General features: G+C 40.1%; 1 protein-coding gene across 3 annotated transcripts in view; it reads right to left on the minus strand.

Annotated features, from left to right (window-relative positions):
• The window catches only part of WT1 (WT1 transcription factor), a 37,634-nt gene that overhangs the window by 1,142 nt on the left and 17,052 nt on the right, over nucleotides 1–19,440 (minus strand). For 2 of the 3 annotated variants that reach the window (XM_080405877.1, XM_080405875.1), the window contains 4 exons: nucleotides 13,871–13,973; nucleotides 12,379–12,529; nucleotides 4,872–4,961; nucleotides 3,094–3,186 (listed from right to left, as the gene is read on the minus strand). In XM_080405877.1, coding sequence (XP_080262003.1) covers nucleotides 3,094–3,186; nucleotides 4,872–4,961; nucleotides 12,379–12,529; nucleotides 13,871–13,973 — 437 coding nt within the window. The remainder of the gene's footprint in view (nucleotides 1–3,093; nucleotides 3,187–4,871; nucleotides 4,962–12,378; nucleotides 12,530–13,870; nucleotides 13,974–19,440) is intronic. The other variant, XM_080405876.1, reaches the window with a different exon arrangement.

Consider the following 19,440-nt stretch of genomic DNA (forward strand, 5'->3'; position numbering starts at 1 on the left):
TGCTCTCGGCTCTCGAAGAACTAGTTTAAAAGTCACTCTGGCATTTGCACAAGCTTCAGTCACACTTTGGACTGCGGTGCAGACATACTCTTAGTCACTGTGAAAATTGTCAGTGACTATTTAGAGCTTGACGTCAAGTCAAGGAGAATTTTTCCAGCTAGTTCAATGAATTTGGGCTGAAGTTCTCTGAAACTGGTGAGTGTAAGTGAATATGGTAGAAGCAAAAGGGTTCAGCATGAAGTCTGCTGAGTCAGACTGAAAGTTTCCCACTACTGTCTAAATAAAGTAGACTCACATCTATGGGAGATGTTAAAGGCTTAAAATATTCAGTATTTCTCTAACATTCCCGTGGGCATGATATTCGCTAAAAATGACCCCAAGCAAAGTACACTCAATTTTAACAAGAAATGACACAGCTTCTTACAATTTAACCTGGTCTCTTGATTTTCTACACTGTTTAAGTGGAATTTCAGGCCGTGTATCTGATGCCATAGGAATGCTGATGGAATACCTCAGAGCAGCACCCGGTGACTCATGTTTCTTTTAGAACTGCATTTTCTTTATTTTCCCCCAAAATAAACGCTATATTTTAAAGTAGGTTCAGCGCTGGGACTGGGCTTTTCAGTGCTGTCTATACACCTTGTACTCTCCAACTCAAGATACACTGGGGTGGTACAACCTCACCCAGACATCTTCTCTTCTTTGCCTCACACTTTGTGGATTTCACAAACATCCAAATTCAGGCAAAGGGGGATCTGGAATTGGCATAAATATGTATTTCTGTTTGCAAAATCCCATGCAATATATTTGGTGGCATACGGTGGGGTGTTAAAATCTACTTTATCCACTTCACATACATGCTGGCAAAAGCATCAACCATCTCGCATGAGTGCATAAAACAGTATGGGACAACACTGGTCTGGTCAGAGCTACTGATAAAAATCACAGATTGTATGAAGTGGTCTTCTTCCATCTCAGCAGCATTAGCAAAATCATCCTGTGAATTGATGTGAGTTATCTATAATGGCCAGTTTTTCACTGAACTACCACAGTAAAAGAGGCACAGTTTTGCTGTTTCACAAGCAGTTCTGGTTGTCCTCTCACAACAGGGGACAGAATCTCTGAGCTCTGTGCTGGGCACAAACTATTCTGTACAGCTTCCCTGTACAGGTATCAGAAATCACACTTCATTGCTAAAAATCTATATAGATGTATGAAGTTTTCCTTTGATTAATTTTTTTGCATTCTACAGCAAAGATTGCTGTCACGGTAGGATTGCTTGTGGAGACAAAAAAAAATGAATTTGTTGCTTAACAAATAGTTTGGCAGTTGACTTAAAATTAGGATGGAATTAGATGGAAGTCACGTGTGCTTTGCTTCATCAAGATTTAACATGGAGCGAGTTCACTTGAGCTAGGTGTTTTGTTGCAAAATTTAGAGGGTACCAGAAAGAAAGAGGAATGAAGCTAAAGGGCTAGATGGAGATGAAAAATCCCCACCCACCACTCACGCTCATTCCCCTCAGGACATGTGTATTTTACAGTCAAAGGAGCATGACACATCCAAAACCGTCGACAGGAGTATCATCACAGCAGCATGCAGCTGGGCTGCAGAGCTCGCACAGAACCTGAGACAGTGGCAGGCAGCAAGCCCACGCAAAGGTCTGTGCTAGGAGGTTATCGGTGCTCAAGTGAGGCTGCTTTCAGCAGTGAGTGTGCTGTGGGCTTGGATCACATGGAGCAAGGAAGAACTAGGAAAGGGAGATGAGTCTCACTAGAAAAGAGAGCCAGTTCTTCACTGGTTTAGCTATGCTGGGATAAAAAATTACTGCAATGAAACGTGATGGGGAATGTAGTTTATCTTGACTTGCTAGCATGCGATACCCACTTGCCTTTTTGTCTCTACCAGAACGTTACCTGTTGCTGATTACAAAACAGCTTTATTCATGGCAATGTGCACAGATCCAGGCCCTGCAGCTCAGCATGAGGCTACGGGGAGGACCCAGAAACACTGCCATGCCCTTTACCATTTGCAGACTGCAAGTGTAGATATGGCCATGACTTGAAGTGTTTATTTGACTGGCTGACTTACTCTCAGGTAAGTCATTTCCTGTATTGAAATAACTTTTTTTATTTTTGAAAGCCTTAAGTATGGGGTTTTATGGTCCAGAAGAGAAAAAAGACTCCTTAGCAGGGAGAAAAAGATTTTCAGGATCCTCATCCACCTATACAGAGACTGAACTTAAAAGGTTAACACCAGTATAGAAAACACTGTGACATCTAACGACATGTCAAAGTGCTTGGTAAACAATTATTTGGTAAAAATACTGCACACATAGTGGAAGGGAACAGAAAATGTCAGTTCACAGGAATAATTATAAAACTTAAAACTAAAATACAGAGGTTGCTGCAGTTGTTCCTTGATGGGGTTTACAATTACATGAAGGCAGAGTAGGCTAAAATGGCCTCCTATTTTTTCCCCTGTATTTATATGAAACACTGTGGTTTCTACAAAAAGGTCCGTGAATATTTGAGTAAGCTTTTACTTTAGTATCTGTCAGTGTGAGTTTGCAAAAGGCACTCCTTTTATCTTCTGCAGAGATTACAGTACAAGCAGCAACAGCACGAGCTTTGCCATGCTATCCTGCATTAGGCTCAGCTGACACTTAGGAGAAGTATGAGTAGGCATGAATACTTTAGATTACAGACCTTCAGCTGAAGCTAGAATTAAAATTTCTATCTTGTAGGGTTTTTTCAGTTAAGACAGTAGATCAACTTGACATTTGTGGGCTGAAACCATGATGTTCATTTCACAATAGCTGTCAAAATACATTTTGCCAAGCTGAAATTCCTTTAAAAATGAAGAAAAAAAGCGTAGTTTCCAAAGTCACCTAAATCCTTTGTGAAAAGTGACTACAACACTTGGGAAACGCAGTCACACTGAAAAATCAGCACACTCTGAAATTCCTTCTGTTGTTCTGAATATTTAACTCTTGGCTAAGAGACTTTCTAATCATGTAATTTACAACAACATTGATTTAAACTTAAAACTTAAAAAATAATGAAATATAAATGTGAAGAAAAGTTTACGCACTTGTTTTACCTGTATGAGTCCTGGTATGAGTCTTCAGATGATCAGATCTGGAGAACTTTCTCTGACAGGTTTTACACTGGAAGGGCTTCACACCTGCAAAGACAAAAGGCGGCTATTCTTATATCCCAACACCTTTTGGAAGGGTGAATAAAATCAGCTATTTCTGAATTTTCAAAAGCCTGCATTTTTTGGTAATAGTTACTGTAACTGCTTCTCCCAGCTTCATGCCTACACGTTACAGAAAGTCATTAATCAGGCTGCCATCCCTCTGTAACCTCCTCTTCTGAAGTCTGGGTCTGAAGCATCCAAACAGCACCACCAGAAACAAACACCCACGTACGCTGCTGGGCTAAGGAAGATCTGCAGACTTTGTTAATTCTCATCCTGTGGCTTGGCCCTATTGGCATCACGTATGTGCAAACATGACACAAGAAGAACTGAGGCGCAGAGGTATATTTTTATATTCTCTCAACAGGCTTAACTTATTTCACACTTCTACTATTTATGTTACACACTACACCTAAGTCTTGGGGATTGATTAACACAGATATATATGTTCTAGCATGCAGCGGCTAAAAATGTATCATCCCACCAACTTTCAGAGATGCTGCCTACATCTCTCAAAAACACCATTTTGAGTGGGACAGAGCATCTTTAGCAGGAAAAGTAGTAGGCAGAAACCCACCACAGAACAGTGAGTAAACCCACTGCCAGGCCACTCCCTGAGAGATAGGAGACCCAAACACAATTTCTTGCTGTAACTCAGTCAGAGAAGTACCCTGAAGCCCTTTCTCATGTTCCATGCAGAGTGCCCTCATAGTTTCATTTCCAGCCAGGAGGCTGGAATCCTAACCATCTCCTCTTCTGCGACTTTGAGAAGGGCAGCTGTCAACATAATTTAGACCTCCAAGAACTCCTGAAATGCTGAAATGGGCTGCCTTGACATTTCCAGAAAATGGTGTATGTGCAAAAAACAACTTGCTGAATTTGGACTGAACTCACAAGTAGTTTTGGCTGTCTCAGAACATTTCATCCAGTCAGTGATTCACTGAGGAAGACACACAAGCCTAGCTAAGAGCCGGACCCATTTGTAACTGCCGCTGCCCTCGCCGCTGTATGTGAACTGCTGTACACTCTCCAGGCTATTTGTGCAATTCAACCAGCCATACCTTTGATGTTTCCCTCTTTGCTGCTCCTAGAATCCTTCTTTAGTTGGCAGAATTCAAAAAAGGCTCAAATTTAAGCTTAAGCTTAAAAATACAGCATAATTTGCTGAATTATGGTCTTAAGCATAACAGCTAGGGCGGCTTTTCCTTCTCCACTTCTGTTTTCCATGTGTAAGTGCACAGCAATTCCACCAGCCTTTCAGGTTATGCACATGCAGCATTCACCTGTTAGCGCTGCCACATGAACAGTGGAAGTGTTTATCAGGTTACTCACTGACAACTTTTTCTTGCAGAACTGTTTGGTTTTTAAAAACACTATATTCCCTATATTGGGGAAACAGTATAAAGCAAACAGTTTCATTAAGAAAGCTGTTTCAAAAAGATGGTGGCAGGATGAAACTGTCACCTATACAAGAGTAGTGCTGAAACATCAATTAAAAAAAAACCCAAATACAGTCCACTCCTCAAGCTAACTTCAAGAATGTGGCACTATGGGTATAATGTATGAACAGACGGAACACCAGAAAACCAGAAGTTCAGAAGTATACTTTTCGGATCGCAATTCACATATAAAGCTGAACTCTAATGAGCAGAGATGTGATGTCAACAAACCTGTGTGTCGTCTTTGGTGCCGTTTGAGTTGGTCTGAACGAGAAAATCTCCGTTCACAATCCTTAAAATCACACTGATAAGGTTTTTCACCTGTAAAGAACAAATAGTTTGTCAGAAAATGTGGCTAAATGAAGGAACACATCAACTAGAATCAGAATGTGAAGCGTTACACTAAAAGACTTCTCTCCTGCCTAAAGCAGTCTGGTGTTACACCGGGATTCATATGCTATAAAGATGTACAACTGGGTTGGAATCAGAGAGGAAAGGCTGGCATAATTCTACTGCACTGACACTGGTATTGAATCTTCTTATTCTAAAAAAAACAGCCCATTAGGTTAAAACTACAAAAAATTTCAGGTTCCATGAAATTTTTTTTTATTGCCTTCTGCTGGAAAAGAATGGAAATCTCTTGTTTTATATTTCTCAAAAAAAACCACCTCTAATATATAAAGCCTTTTCCACCAGTTTCAGTAATGTATAATTTGTACAAGGGAACAACTTACAGTTTGCTTTAAATTGGATCTGAAGCAAAAATGAAACCAATGACATCCATGTAGGTGGTAATTTTAACCACACTAAATGAATTAAAAGAAAATTAAGAGCAAAATTCAACAACAGAAAAACACATTCTTCCCCAAAATGCAAACAATGCTCCTTCCATAAAGCACCATCAAATAGAATTTCTCGTGTAGCTGCACACCTCTCGCAGGTAAACATAAACATAATAAATATATTATGTAAATATAAACTCTCCCTCCACCTCCCATACAGTTCAGCAGAGGCCCTCTGGATGGGTTTTCTCTGGGATGAAAAGTGAGATCCTGACTTTTTTAAAAAAAAGCTAGCATCTCAAATGATCCTGGGTTTCAATGTAAGGGACTTCATCAACCACATAAACATTCAAGAAGCAATGCAGCAATCAAGGAGCCTGAGGAAAGAGGGAAACACTGCTCATGTAGCAAACCACAGAGCTGGTAAAATCTGGCCAGCACAAAAAGCCCTAATCTTTACGCTGTTACAGGAGGAGCTGTATGATCTTTCAGATCTGATTCACATCTAGTGTAAGGCCCCTTTCCACAACACTGGGATCCTGCACGTGCCCCAGATGTGATTACATTTATACCTGCAAAAAGTCTGTTTACGGTGCCACAGCCCTGCACAGAGGCCTCTCAGCACAAGAAGAAATGAAACATCTCTCACTGCAAAGCTGGGAAAATCCTGGGGTTTATCTGGAAGGTACAAACAAGGCCAGCTGGGCCCTGCTTTGTCTGTGGTAGAAAGCCGAGATGTAAAACAAAGGTCCAGTAGGAAGGACCTAAAGAAGAGCATCAGCTGAAGTGAGCAATGAGTTTAATTTCTCTGGGTATATTTTTAAACACATACCACTTTCATAAGTCTTCACTGCAAGTGCCTGCATTTCTCATTTTACTATGACGAAAAAGTGATTCTGAGATACCAGTGCAAACTACCTCAGTTTACAGCAGAAGGATTCTGATTGAGGTAGCACCATATAAGTAGCATATTAAGAAGAGTGTTCCAAATCCATACTGCTGTGGGTCAGATCAAAATTTCACAAAAGCAACTAAATCTGAAAGAACCAGTTAACTTCCTGTGACAGTCACCCAAAGGAGTTTACAGATTCTCAAACCTAGGTGTGGACAATTTCCACGTCTGCCGTGCTTAATTTATTAGCATAAGGGATTAAAGTTGCCACAGGTGTTTGAAATAGTTCCGTACACTTTGACCGCAAGGACTCCCTGGGGGGTGCCTGCTTTTCAGAAAACGCTTACTTCCAAGGAATTCAGCCCTCTGGCAGATTTAAGAGGGGGAATGTCAGCAGAGCAGAATGCAGTGACAGGATGATTGTCTGCTAATTGCAATATAAACGCAGAAGATGGTTAAGGAGGTATTTGAATAAAACAGTATAGCAGGTCTGATGGCATGCACATGAAAGTATTTAATCAAATACTTTGAAATACAATCTTGATCAAAGTAAGGACAAATTTAACCAATGCATCTATTAAAGGAATCAAACCAAGATGCTTACAGAGAAATACGATGACACTGCATAGAAAATAAGCAAACAAACAAAAAGAGGCACAATATTTGGACAGAAAGTCTAATTTCCCTTTCCTTCTATATCTCCCATGCCAGTTAGTGCCAAGCAAAATGCCTGCCAAAGCCAACTGTCACATACCTGTTAATCCCCTTAAGTTCCATCAGAACAGAATGACAGAAATGTCCCTGATTAGAAAAAGTCTGTTAGCACCTCATTAAATCACTATACCAAGAGGGGTTAGAGCAGTGTCTAGTTTCCCCAAGCCTATTAAAGCCTCTCCAGTAAAAGGCTAAAGTCTTTTAATGTCCAAAAACCATCCCATAATACTGTCACCTTCCTATGTGACCACATACAATTTCAAAACAAAACAGGAGATGAAGATGGAAGCTTCACCAGTCCTTCCACCTGTGGCTTGGAGGCTTCCATGATTATTTACATTTCATTACTGAAAGAGGGCACATGGAAGAAAGGCTAAACTTAGTCCATAATGAAGTAGTCAAGATGAGAGGGGATAAAGTGAATAGCAGTTCTTTAATATTTAGGAAAATATTTAGAAAAAATAAAGCTCAACAATTGCAGAACAAGTATGAATCAGACTTTGCATGTATTGCAATAAATGTTTCTAATAAAATAAATCTATTTGCTCAAAAATAGTTAACTTAAACTAGAAGAAGCACACACATTTTCTCTGGATGAAACCTATTTACCCAGAGGCATGGAAAAACAGATATTCCTACTGCTGTAGCATTGCACAAAATATTCATAATTATTGTATTTAATTAAGGAGTGCTGCAAGAGCAAAAGTGCACCGCTAACAAGAAAACATGAGGAGAGGAGGCAGATTTTGAATGAGAATCTGAAGGCTTGTCTATACTCCCTTCATCAATTTAAACCTCTTTTCTTGTATACCCACTTAATTAAACGAGCACAACCCCATAATCACAACTTTACCTCGCTAATAGTAACATTTTTCTATTCACTATTATTTGCTTTAGCAAACTTAGATAAAATGTATGTTTTCTTATTTAGTAGGAAGCCTTTATAGGTAACGTTTTCTGTCATCTTCACACTGTAGTTCAGCTGTGAGATGTCATCACTGTTTTGACACTAATCTTGTATTTTAAATACACAAGTGCCCTTATTTTATGCCACAGAAATGAAAGGCTAAAAGCAGCCCATGCTGGGGAGGCCAGCAGTCTCCCACCATGGCTCACCGAAGATGCCTGCAGGAGAGCAGAAGATAGCAAGGATGCAGCAGTATTTTCCCTGGACCTCTCCTAGTATCCAACAGTTCACAAGTTAGCAGCTTTATAAGCCAAAGGTGGCTTTTTATGTAACACGCGTTAATGGGAATTTCTTTCCATTAATCTGTCCAGTTGTTTCTTGAACCCCTGTAAGCTTTCAGCTTCCACAGTATTCTGCAGAAGGGTATCACACAGCTGAAGTACGAAGGTCAGGATTTCAAAGCGACATCGATGAAAGCGTGCTACCCTGGGAGCTACCACGCTAGACTCTTAAGGGGAGAGCCTATGCAGCTCCCTGCTCCGGCACAATTACACCCATTTATCAATCTATCATCTTTGTATATAGAGAACTGGGCTCTGTCTTTCGGAGGTGTTGTAATGATGACCTGCACTAATGACTGTAAAGCATTTAGCAGCACGGTGGCACACACCACAGTAAAAGGATATTTGCTTTTGTCAAAGCAAGGAAATGATTGTTAGATGCTTAGCATAAAAATCATTATTAGACTGCATTACTTACACTCCCCAGAGCTTCAGAAATTCCCCACCAAGACCTGAGTCCCCTGCCACACGAAGGACAACCTTCCTGATTTACAGACTCTCATACTTCATTGCAAAAGCTCATACCTGCAGCTGAGCATATTTAGGCTGAAGAATGTCCCTGACAAACAGGTAGAGGGTATTTTCTCTGCAAAGATGCCCAGCTTTCTGTTAGGATAAATCCAGTTTTTCCAATGTGTGACACTGAGCCCAAAGGGTCTCTGGCAAGAATGTTGATGTTTCCAGCACAAATGAAATGTACAGAGGTCTAGACAACCATTTGTTTCTGCAAAGAAGTCTCTAAAGTCTGCCACAGGATGACAACTCACATTATTTGCTGAACTGTTGAAAAGTTACATGTATTTTTGCATTTCCTTTCAGAGGTCTATGTGCTGCAGCAAAATACACTGAGATAAGAAAAAAGCTTTTTTGGCTGTACATGTTTCAATAAAGGCATTGTTAACAATGGATACGCAGTCTTGGAGGGTACAAAATGTCAACATATTTTCAACTAAGGCTATGTTGAAACACTGCTAAAAACTGATTACAGAATCCAACTTTGTATTTCAGGGCCCTGCTCAATTTTGCAGTAATGCAACTGATGAAGAATGGAAGACCTGATGAGCCAGTCCTCTGCAAGTATCTATTATAGAAAGAAAAAAGATAATCAAGAGCCAACATTATCCTGCAAACGTACTATCCGCTGGTTTAATATTAGATATATGTAACAGCTTGTTTTCAAATCATGTGTTCATAATTTAAAAAACTGACCTACCGCTACACTAAGAAAGGTGGAAGAGCTTCAAACCCATGAATGAATCCAGAACCACCTTACAGGAGGACTACTAAAATGTTATGTTGGCTGCAGAGAGGTATACCATAACACCACCAAATTACCCTCCGCTTGAGCTGACATCTGACAGCTCTCCTGACTTTACACTGGCTCATCAGGATTCCTCCCCATCAAAACATTGAAGCAGAAGAAGAGACACATCCCTTTGTCTAGTAAATACATTAGGTGTTACGTTTGCCAACTACTTTCTGTCTAATATGCTAATTCCACCAAGCCCAATTTCTGTACCGAGTAGAGAACTCGAGAATGGGATTTTGGAGTTCCTCGGGTTACAGACAGAAAGATGATCAGAGAGCTTAAGAGACAGCCACCTAATTATCAACCTAAACCAACAGCCTCGCTTGAGTCATACCGGCCCCTTAAGATATCCCCTAACACATAAAAACAAGCAGGTGGAGATAAGAAAGAAGGTGCAGAGAAGGAAGTGTGAACTGCAACTACCGTAACTGTTACGAAGACACAAACATTCTTCATCGTGATGACTGATCTGGCCTTGGAGAAAACTGGTTTCCAAATTTTGCTTTTGACAAGCAGCTTTTCCACATGCAGGAGACACAAGTCAGAGTTAGATAGAGAAAGACATGAAGTTACAAAGGAGACTGGAAATGGATTTGCATCACAACAGTCAATTCAAACTGCCCAGGACTCCTGAACAGTGTGGGACTGAACAAGACCATTATGGCCACTGAGTCCAGACCCTCCACCACACCAAGCAGCCAAGAAACAGGTTAACTCAGACGTGTTTGTAGACTATCCACTCCAGATCTCCCGCACAGTACAGCTCACCAAGCACTCCCAAAAACTAGGACTGACAGACCACAGGAGGAGACAAGAAATGAAAAGCATCATATCCTAAGCCTCTACAGCAGCTGGGAATTTGGTAAGTAAAATTTCCAGACAATAATTATAGAAAATGGCTAGTACTCATACAACAGGCTGAGAACAAAAACCTGACAGCCCAATAAAGGGGAGAACTCCCTTCTGATCCAAACTTTGAATGCATCAGCCTGGCAAGTTACCCAAGCAATTATCATACCAGCAGTGCTTCCTCTCTTTAGCTGCAACCAACCCTGAAAGCTTGTATGGTCTTATCAATGGCAATGTTTGTATCGGCAAATACAAGCTTTGGGAATCAAGCTGGCTTCTTGCAGAAAGTAACTTGCAAAGGTCTGAGAATTAAATAAGTTTTGTTGTCAGCACATCAAAATACAGTGGCAGAAGGATATGGGCCCACCTGTACATAAGAGGCGTTTGAGGAGAAAAAATGATTTTCCTCTACCCTGTTCCACTGTAGTGTAAAGCAGAGAAGGGGCATGTGTGACCTCAAAGACAATGGGAGAAGCCTCTCTAGGGATGTTAGATGGCCATAGTCTTATCGTCTTTGGTGACTCTACATGTCTAGATTATATCTGGTATAAATCTGAAAATCTCCAGTTAAGGGAAAGAAAAAAAAAAAAGATGTAAGCTGAAGTCCTTGTGATGCATCCATAAATAATACTGTGAAAGACAAGCAACTAAATGGAATCAAATACAGGATCAGAACAAACAAATTACGACTGTTAAAATACAGAGTAAATCAATTTAAGAATGAAAGAAATAGTGATTATGAGAAAAGGTCTGAACAGTTTAGGCATACTTGAGAAACATACTGCAGTTAATGGTCCCCAAAAGACCTCCAAATTTTCTCATTTCCAAATTATTTACAGAAAATAGAATAACATTTCTGTAGACCTTGATCTCTAAAGACTAAATTCCAGTTACAATCTAAATTAACTTGAATGTGTAATCTGAGAAATACTGCAGATGTCTATCTGAATATTTTGTGACTTGCCCATTTCAAAACTAAAAAAGCTTTGTAATGTTCATTTCTCGCCTATAAGTATTTTATGCAATTAACAAATGTCACTACATGGTCTCCAAAAGGAAAAAGTTGCAACTATTTTGTGTGAACTGTTAGACAATCTGCTATGTCACAGCAGTATGGACTGCCTTCCTGTTTCATCCGTTTGACCATCCACCACACTAATGGCTAACCGAGCATCCATGGTTACAGATTTTATCCACAGATTTCTAGATTAACACAGAAAGAACTGTCTAAATAAAAACACAATAGGCAATCAAAAAATGCATAAGGAGCATACCTAAAGGTATATCATAATTTTACATTTCCAACAGTATAAATCTCCCAGTAAGAGAACTAATTCTCTTTACTCTTTGGCAAGGTGCAGCAGGGCATTTGATTTGCACATTTTGAGATGTAACTTCTATTGCCTGAACTTAGAGAAAATCCCGATCTTAGTCTGCAAATAACTGGCTTCGGGCTCGATTCTTCGTGGAAAGATCCCATAGCAAGGAAGCTCATCTGCCAATCCCTGCCTCCATCCCCAACCAGAAAAGGCTTACACAGGACTAGAGGATGCTACATGTCTAGGTTCCTCTTGCAGAGGAAGCTTCTTGATAGTTAACGCAAGATAAGATTTGGAGCAAGCTTTGATGCTCCCAAATGAAACAGGGGAAAAAATAAGAAGGAAGATGGCTCGCAGCCCCAGTGATGCCCTATAACTAAGAGAGGGAGGGAGGTGAAGTACCTGCCAGTGCTGCTCTGTGGTTTTCTTCACTAGATTCAGAGAGTCTTCTGCATCCGACAGAGGGATTGCCCAGATGACAGAGCATATGTACTCATCCGACAGATTCTCACTACCCCTGACCTGGCAGATCATTTCTTGCACCTTATGGTATTTTAAAATCACCCTACCCACTTTGCCATCTAGTGCTGCAACGGGATTTATCCCAATCCATGCTGACACTTACCAGTGTGCTTTCTGCTGTGCATCTGTAAATGGGACAACTTAAAGTATCGCTTGTTACAGCCAGGGTACGCGCACATGAAGGGACGTTTTTCATTTGTCTCACTTGCTGATCGGACAATAGTTGGAGCTACTCCTGGCACCCGTCGGACATCCTACAATGACAGAGACTTGCTAATGCAACATGTACGTTCCCAAGCTTTTACTTAACAATCAGAGGCATTTCTACATGACAAAGAGATACTTAAATACATTATACTGCAAACAGGCAGTTTTATTTTATTCTACATTAACAAGGTATAACCTTAGTATAATTTAACCTGTTCTTTGCACAGAGTATAACAATTATTTGAAGGTGAAACACAGTGAACTCTACTTATTAAATTCTCTCACAGTATTTATATGCACGACTAAATGGACCACATTTTGACCTCACGTATAATCACATAATCCTGGAAGAACATTCACTGGTGTATGAAACAGTTTCAGGCTTATACCACTGTAAGAGATAAGAGCACAAGCCAGAGTACCATTCTCCTCTCTATTTTAAATATGCATATGAAGTTAAAGGACAGGGAAATTAATGTTCTGAGTTAACACAAATAGGTAAAAAACAAAACAAGAAAGACTGTCTAGGTGGAGCTGGTGAATAGTTCAGCCTTAATGCATTTTGGCCACTGCCACAACGTTCCATCAAAGACGATCTTTTCCTTCTGGGACAATTAACTTCCTTAAACAATGTCAACTGCTTACTTTTATTCACTTAACAAAAGCTGGCTCACAAGCCTATTTCTGAGAGCTTGCCACTGAATAATGACTTGTTAAACTATACAGAAAAGGAAAAGGAGAAAAGACGCCATCTAAAAACATTGATGCATGTTGACAGCACACAGCAACACAGAGACAGATACTATGTAATGACTTTGCCATCAGTTTTAAGAAAGTAGATCTTTCACAGTGGCATTTATTGATGGTATGACTGTTTTAGAATGGGAGGAAATTAACTCCCATGAATGGTAAGTTCCTTCCAAATATTCACTAATTACTTTGTCATTAGGAAACAATCACTTATTATATTTTGTTTTAAGGAAATACGTTTGAATTAGTAAAGTTTCAGAAATCCATAAAAGCAAAATGTCATCTAATACTTTCTTATATACAGTTATCAGACATAATCCATTGTAACCACAGACGCTTGACAGCCAAAGTGATTGGAGTTAGAAGGTGGAAACCGGATCATATATTTTGGACCATCCTGAGAAGCTGGTAAGGAATATTGCCTCGCAGATACACTTTAGAAGAAATACACAATTCTAAATGACTGTGTCAGAAAGATACCTTACATTATACTTCAATGGCTTCAGTGTAAGTCAGGACACTTATTCAAGCATTTCTTGGTAACGCAGGGAAACCGCAAATCAAGGACAGAATTATAAAAACCACGATAAACAGTCAGCAGCTTTACTCCCCTATAAAGAATGCCCTACCATACTCACTTGTATGCCTCTAAAAACTCCATGGGTGTGTATTCTGTATTGGGCCCCACAGCTGTATAACATGGGAGCGCTGTGGTTCTCATTTTCATATCCTGCTGTATGGCTGTAAATAAAGAGGGAAATAATGGAAAAATTAAATATTTTTCAGTACTCAGCTCCACGTGACAGGTTTCATTTCTTAAGTCAGTGACAATGTATGCAGAGTTCGCTTCTATAGCTCGGATATCCAAGTTCAAATGAAATTCACCAAAGGAAGCCTGCTCTGGCTTTGCATGGTGCTGCTCCCGCTGGCGCAATTCAATGACTCCATACATACATCTAGTAGTAACCATTAAGACAGTCCAGTACAAAAAAACCAAAAAAAACCCAAAAAAACCCAAATATCATTAACTCTTATGTATTTCCACAAAGATTTTAGGTAAGAGAAAAAATCCACATAGCAGCATAACTGTGTCATGTGCACATATACACATTATTTATCAGTTGAATGTGGGGCTGACTATTGCTAATATCTTTTGGAATGAGCAAAATGCCTCAAGTTTCACATTAAGTGCAGTGGATTTTTGTCAGCACCTCATGACTCAGATATTACCAGATACTACCAAGAAAGTGATGACATTTATAAGAATAGCAGTCATGTACTCATAAACAGAGATTACAAACCAGTGTCCAAATTATTTATCCCACATATCAGCTTGCAGGATGCGCTACAAATGAACCCTTCATAAAAATCAAATTTAAAAAAAAAACAAAACAAAACCAGGTTATACCTTTCTTCTAGGTATAAATTTTCAAGATTCCTCATGCAGCATCATTACAATAATTTCAAAAATTTGTAACCTTTGTTGTGTTTTGGGGTGTCACAACCACACGTTTTATCTAATTGTGTTCTTCAAAAGCCTGTGTTCTCCTGTCCAGAACATTAGGAACACTGCTGTTTCTTGTTTGCAAACTTCTTAACGTCAAAACTATGTAAATAAATTTTAGGTTTTATTTTTAAATTAATATGTTACACTAGCATGTACATTGCCACATGTATTAATATACACTGGCAACGGTAAGTGTTCATGTTTTACACCACGCTAGAAATTAGAAAGCCCAGAACAAAGCCCAAGGGCACGCAGCTAGGGACAAAGATGGATACATAGGATGTTATCCCAGGCTTTGCCAAATGCTTGCAATAGCAATTTGAAGGGGTCCCTGAGGCCCAGACGCTCGTTTCACTGGTCCTTCCTTTCTCTTTACTCAAAGTTCATGTGCAGAGTAGAATTACAAGGAAGTTTTAAACCTCTTAAGTGATTTGCAGAACAGCCAGTGGAACTGGAATGCAGGAGACGTCTAAGAGGTTTGTGACCCTCGCTAAAGAGGAGGGGAGCAGTGCTTGTGAACAGCGCTTACTGCAGCATGGGGGTTGCGTTCCTCATTACACGTCCCCACAGTGGCTTGCAGGCTGCCACCTGGCAGATGTGTTCCTTTAGATCGCTTCCCTGGCTGCTTAAAATACTAGTTTCAAATCCTGGCTCCACCCGGCTACTCAAATCAAAAGGGACACCTTTTAGGAAGGTATGCTCTCTTTATTTCAATTGTAAGTGGCAAACAGGTGATCGTAATGAAGTAAGTTATAGGGTGGCAGCAAGAAAGTATCTCTGATCTGTAGCAATATCTGTAATAATAAATAAAGGAAGATACCGTTATCTGATTTAAATGGATTAAACTCTTTTCTATGTATGTAGCGCATCAGACTAAATAGGGTGTCATCTCTGCTTAGGGCCCAGATGTGGCCTTTTGTTCCCTATCACAAGTAACAAATTACTATTTGCTCAGTTCAGGTTCCCCACCAGCAGGCAGCAAGTCCATAGATGTTAAAAAAAATGGCTGTAAAGCACCCGACCCAGGGTGATATCCATGCCGATCACAAATTAAACAGTGCACTTTAAAACAGAAATTAAATGAGAACTACCATTTGTAAGGAGGAAGTCCTGCAGTAAAAGCTACTGCCAGTATGTAACGTAGCAGCAAACCAAGGGTAAACATGAACTTCGGCATTAGTCACCCCAAGTAACCATGTAACCTCTCATTCACGCCTCTACTACCAACTTTACACATTACAATAAAAATAATACACAAAACAGATAGGAAGAATTAGATAAGAAGAATTCCCAGGACAGAAACTTTAGGAGGAAGAACAGGAATAGGCAGTGAAAGCTTATACCATAAAACACAGCCTAACTTTCCCTCCAAACTCCCGTGGTTTTCATCTTTCAGTGATAACTGGTTTTATAATGACCAGTCAGTTCTGAAATAATTCCTCCCCAGGAATAAAAAGCAGAACAAAGTCCCTGCCTGTGCCCTAAGGAGTGGCTCTGTGAATGGGAGGTATCCTCCGGATGATCTCCATCTCAATTTTCATTGCACAGTTGGGAAGCCTTCCTCAGCCTTCAGCTTTTTTCATATTTCCTCCCAGTATTTCTAGTTATACCTCACTAAAACTGTACATACAACTGCAAAGCCTTAAAGATTAAAACCTGTTTTCTGAGCCTCTTGACCCATAACATACTAAGTACTTAACCAGCTCCCTAGGAGAGACGCTTTAATAACCAGGAACCCTAGTTCCCATTTTACATTGGGCACGTTTCCATCAGCATTGGCTGGTACTCAGCGTGGTCATATGGATGATGACAGCAAAATGGATCTGTGAGATTTCTCAGTTAAAATGCTATTTATTCACTACGAAGCACTATGGAATAATCCGACCTTCGGGGAGATAGAAAATAACAGGTGAATGTTTTTTCAAGTCAGTGGAGAAACTGGAACACTGAAGGAGGAGTTTTCACAAACCATCCCTATGCCACCGCTCTCCTGAGCTTCAACCTTCACTCTGCATCGATAGTAACCTCACTGTGAAATACAATTTTTTTTTTCTTGCAGTATCTTTACTCAATGCATCCGTGATGTATGCCACAAAATGTATGCCACGGTTCGCACCACTGGCTTGTTTCATATTGCTGCAATTTATAAACTAATATAAAAGCACTGATAGAAGAACGGATCTAAGTCTCCTAAATACATTACTGAAACTCAAACACCTGCTTTATTGCATACAACAGATGATGATCAGATGCAATGCCACATACATGAGTAATACAAGTATTACTTAAATTTAATTTAAGATGAATTTTACCTGCAGTACATTAACTAAATGGAAGTCTTAAGAGGATAGGAGATTCTTTAACTTTCACCTTTTCTAGTCAAGCACTCTGTGTTTAACTAGGCAAAGAGACAATGCCTTATCATAGTCACACAATCATTTAGGTTGGAAAAGACCTTTAAGATCATCAAGTCCAACCGTTAACCTGGCACTGCCAAGTCCATCACTAAATCGTGTCCCTACGTGCCACATCTACACGTCTTTCAAATACCTCCAGGGATGGTGACTCAACCACTTCCCTAGGGTTACACTTAGGCCACCAAACCCACCAGCATAACAATGAAAATTTGTCCTAAGAGCCTCTGAGGACTAGACAACAGCCTAGGTCTCCACCAAAGCACTGCAATGTGTACACTGTACACCCCAGGTCTGCTAATAATATTTGCATTATAAATTAGAAAGAAGATGCATTAGAGATTGTCCTGCCCTGTTCAGATGAACAGCGATAATCCAGGGTAGGTAAACACTGATACTTTGGGAGTGACAGGCTTCTGGGACCAGGAGCCACGTGTTCTCTCCCAGCAGGATGGGCTGCTCAGGCAACACCACAGCAGCCTGGAGACCTGCCAAGGGAGCTGCTCGCTGCCCTGCTGCAAGTGCACTCAGAGCACGGCTGAGAGCGCTGCCAAAGCTGCTACGCTGCGTCTTCCCCGGCTCCACAGGCTGAGCAGCCCCCAGCAGAAATTCAGCTAAGGCCAGGGGGCTAATCAGGGGGAGAACAGTTGAATTAATCAAAGAAGAAGAAGAAAAAAAAAATTTTTAAATCCCCAGTAAGGCCCAGAGTTACAGTTTGGAGAGACACTAGAGCAACTCCTCCCTCCACAAGTTCTAAAAGGAGTCAAAACTAAGCAAGACTTGATGCAGCCAAACGGGCCTGCCAGGATCCAACAGACATTTTTGTTCGAGCACAGACGGAAGGATTTGGCCTCACAGCCTGGTTCTGCCTTTACTTGTAAATATACTACTCCCTTTAACTTCGATGGGAACTACACAAAGGCAGAACCAGATGATAAATATTTAGAATTCAAGTTAGTTGGTGAAAAAAAAGGACCTGGTGTATTTTTTTCCTGTGGTTCTAGGCAGTCAGAAACAGACCTGGAAACACAGCCATAAAATGTAACTCTAGGTAACTGGGAATGTAAAGCGCCGAGCAAGAGCTCGGTGTGTGTTGCAGGAGTATTTAGAAGTGCTTGCGTTTACCATTAGCCCGGCAAATCCTTAGCACTCGGAGAGTAGCTCTTTTAAAATGATTAATCACAAAGTTGAACAGATTGTACAAAGATTCATAAAAATGAAGGTTTTACCGATGAGAATGTGTGATGGAAAACAGAGCAGCTTTAGAGAGTTGTATCAATCTAAGTGGTTATAAAAAAAACTCATAAAAGATGTCATTCTAATCTGAAAATTTTAAAAAATAATCAAGCTGCAATTTCTCTCTCACACCATTTTTACTTTGTTAACTGAAATTGTCTGTCTAATGTATAAAGCAGTTACAACTTAATCTGAAGAGTTAAGCTTTTTATTATTATTTCGTAAACCAAAAAAGGGAAGCTTTAGGGCATACTGAGGAGAGCTAGAAAATTTCAGACGAAACGTGAATACACGTTGATTCATGAGATTCAGACTTGGAAGAATAAAAAAAGCCAGAAAGCAAGATTACATAAAACAGGCACCACATTAAGCCTCAATTTAATTGTGTTTCAATGCAGGAACAGGAATTTTAGGGTTTAGAAACAGAGCCAAAAATGAGGCAAAGTGAGGGTGTGGGCTAGTCCCGTTGATAACAGAACATAAAGGAAGAGAAGTAGAGTTAATTCCCTCTGCTAAGATATTTACCATCCTAGCACCCTGGGAAAAATATGTATGGAGACAGCAAAAAGATTCTGATTAGTTATATAGAAGATCATGTTTCTGCCTGTTTTTTGTCTAATACTGTAACGGAGGGTGGAGTATAAAGCTGCATTTTTATCTGCACTTTCCAAGGCAAAGGAATATTAAAAAATGTGATTTCACAGATTACAGCCCTTCTGCCATCTTCAATGAGAAAACCAGCTGGCTGATGAAAGGAAGGCACTGGAGATTCAGGGGACCCCAGTCTCTCCGACTTCAACAGACTTTGTTTGGTTTGTTTTTTTTTTACCACTGACCCGAGTGGAATCAGGATTTCACCCAACACTTCCCTTCAGCATGAGACCCTCAGCTATCAGTGGGAAAGGGGAAATTCAGGATTAGAGACAATAGGTCATTGTCCATTTCTAATTCATCTTGATTGCAGAACTGAACCCAAGTAGGAAGTTCTGCACCTCCAGATTTTACTACCGCCACCACCGAAGCTAAACAGAAAAACCTTTACAATTCACTC

The sequence above is a fragment of the Falco punctatus genome, assembly GCF_963210335.1.
Source record: "Falco punctatus genome assembly, chromosome: 10".
NCBI lineage: Eukaryota > Metazoa > Chordata > Aves > Falconiformes > Falconidae > Falco > Falco punctatus.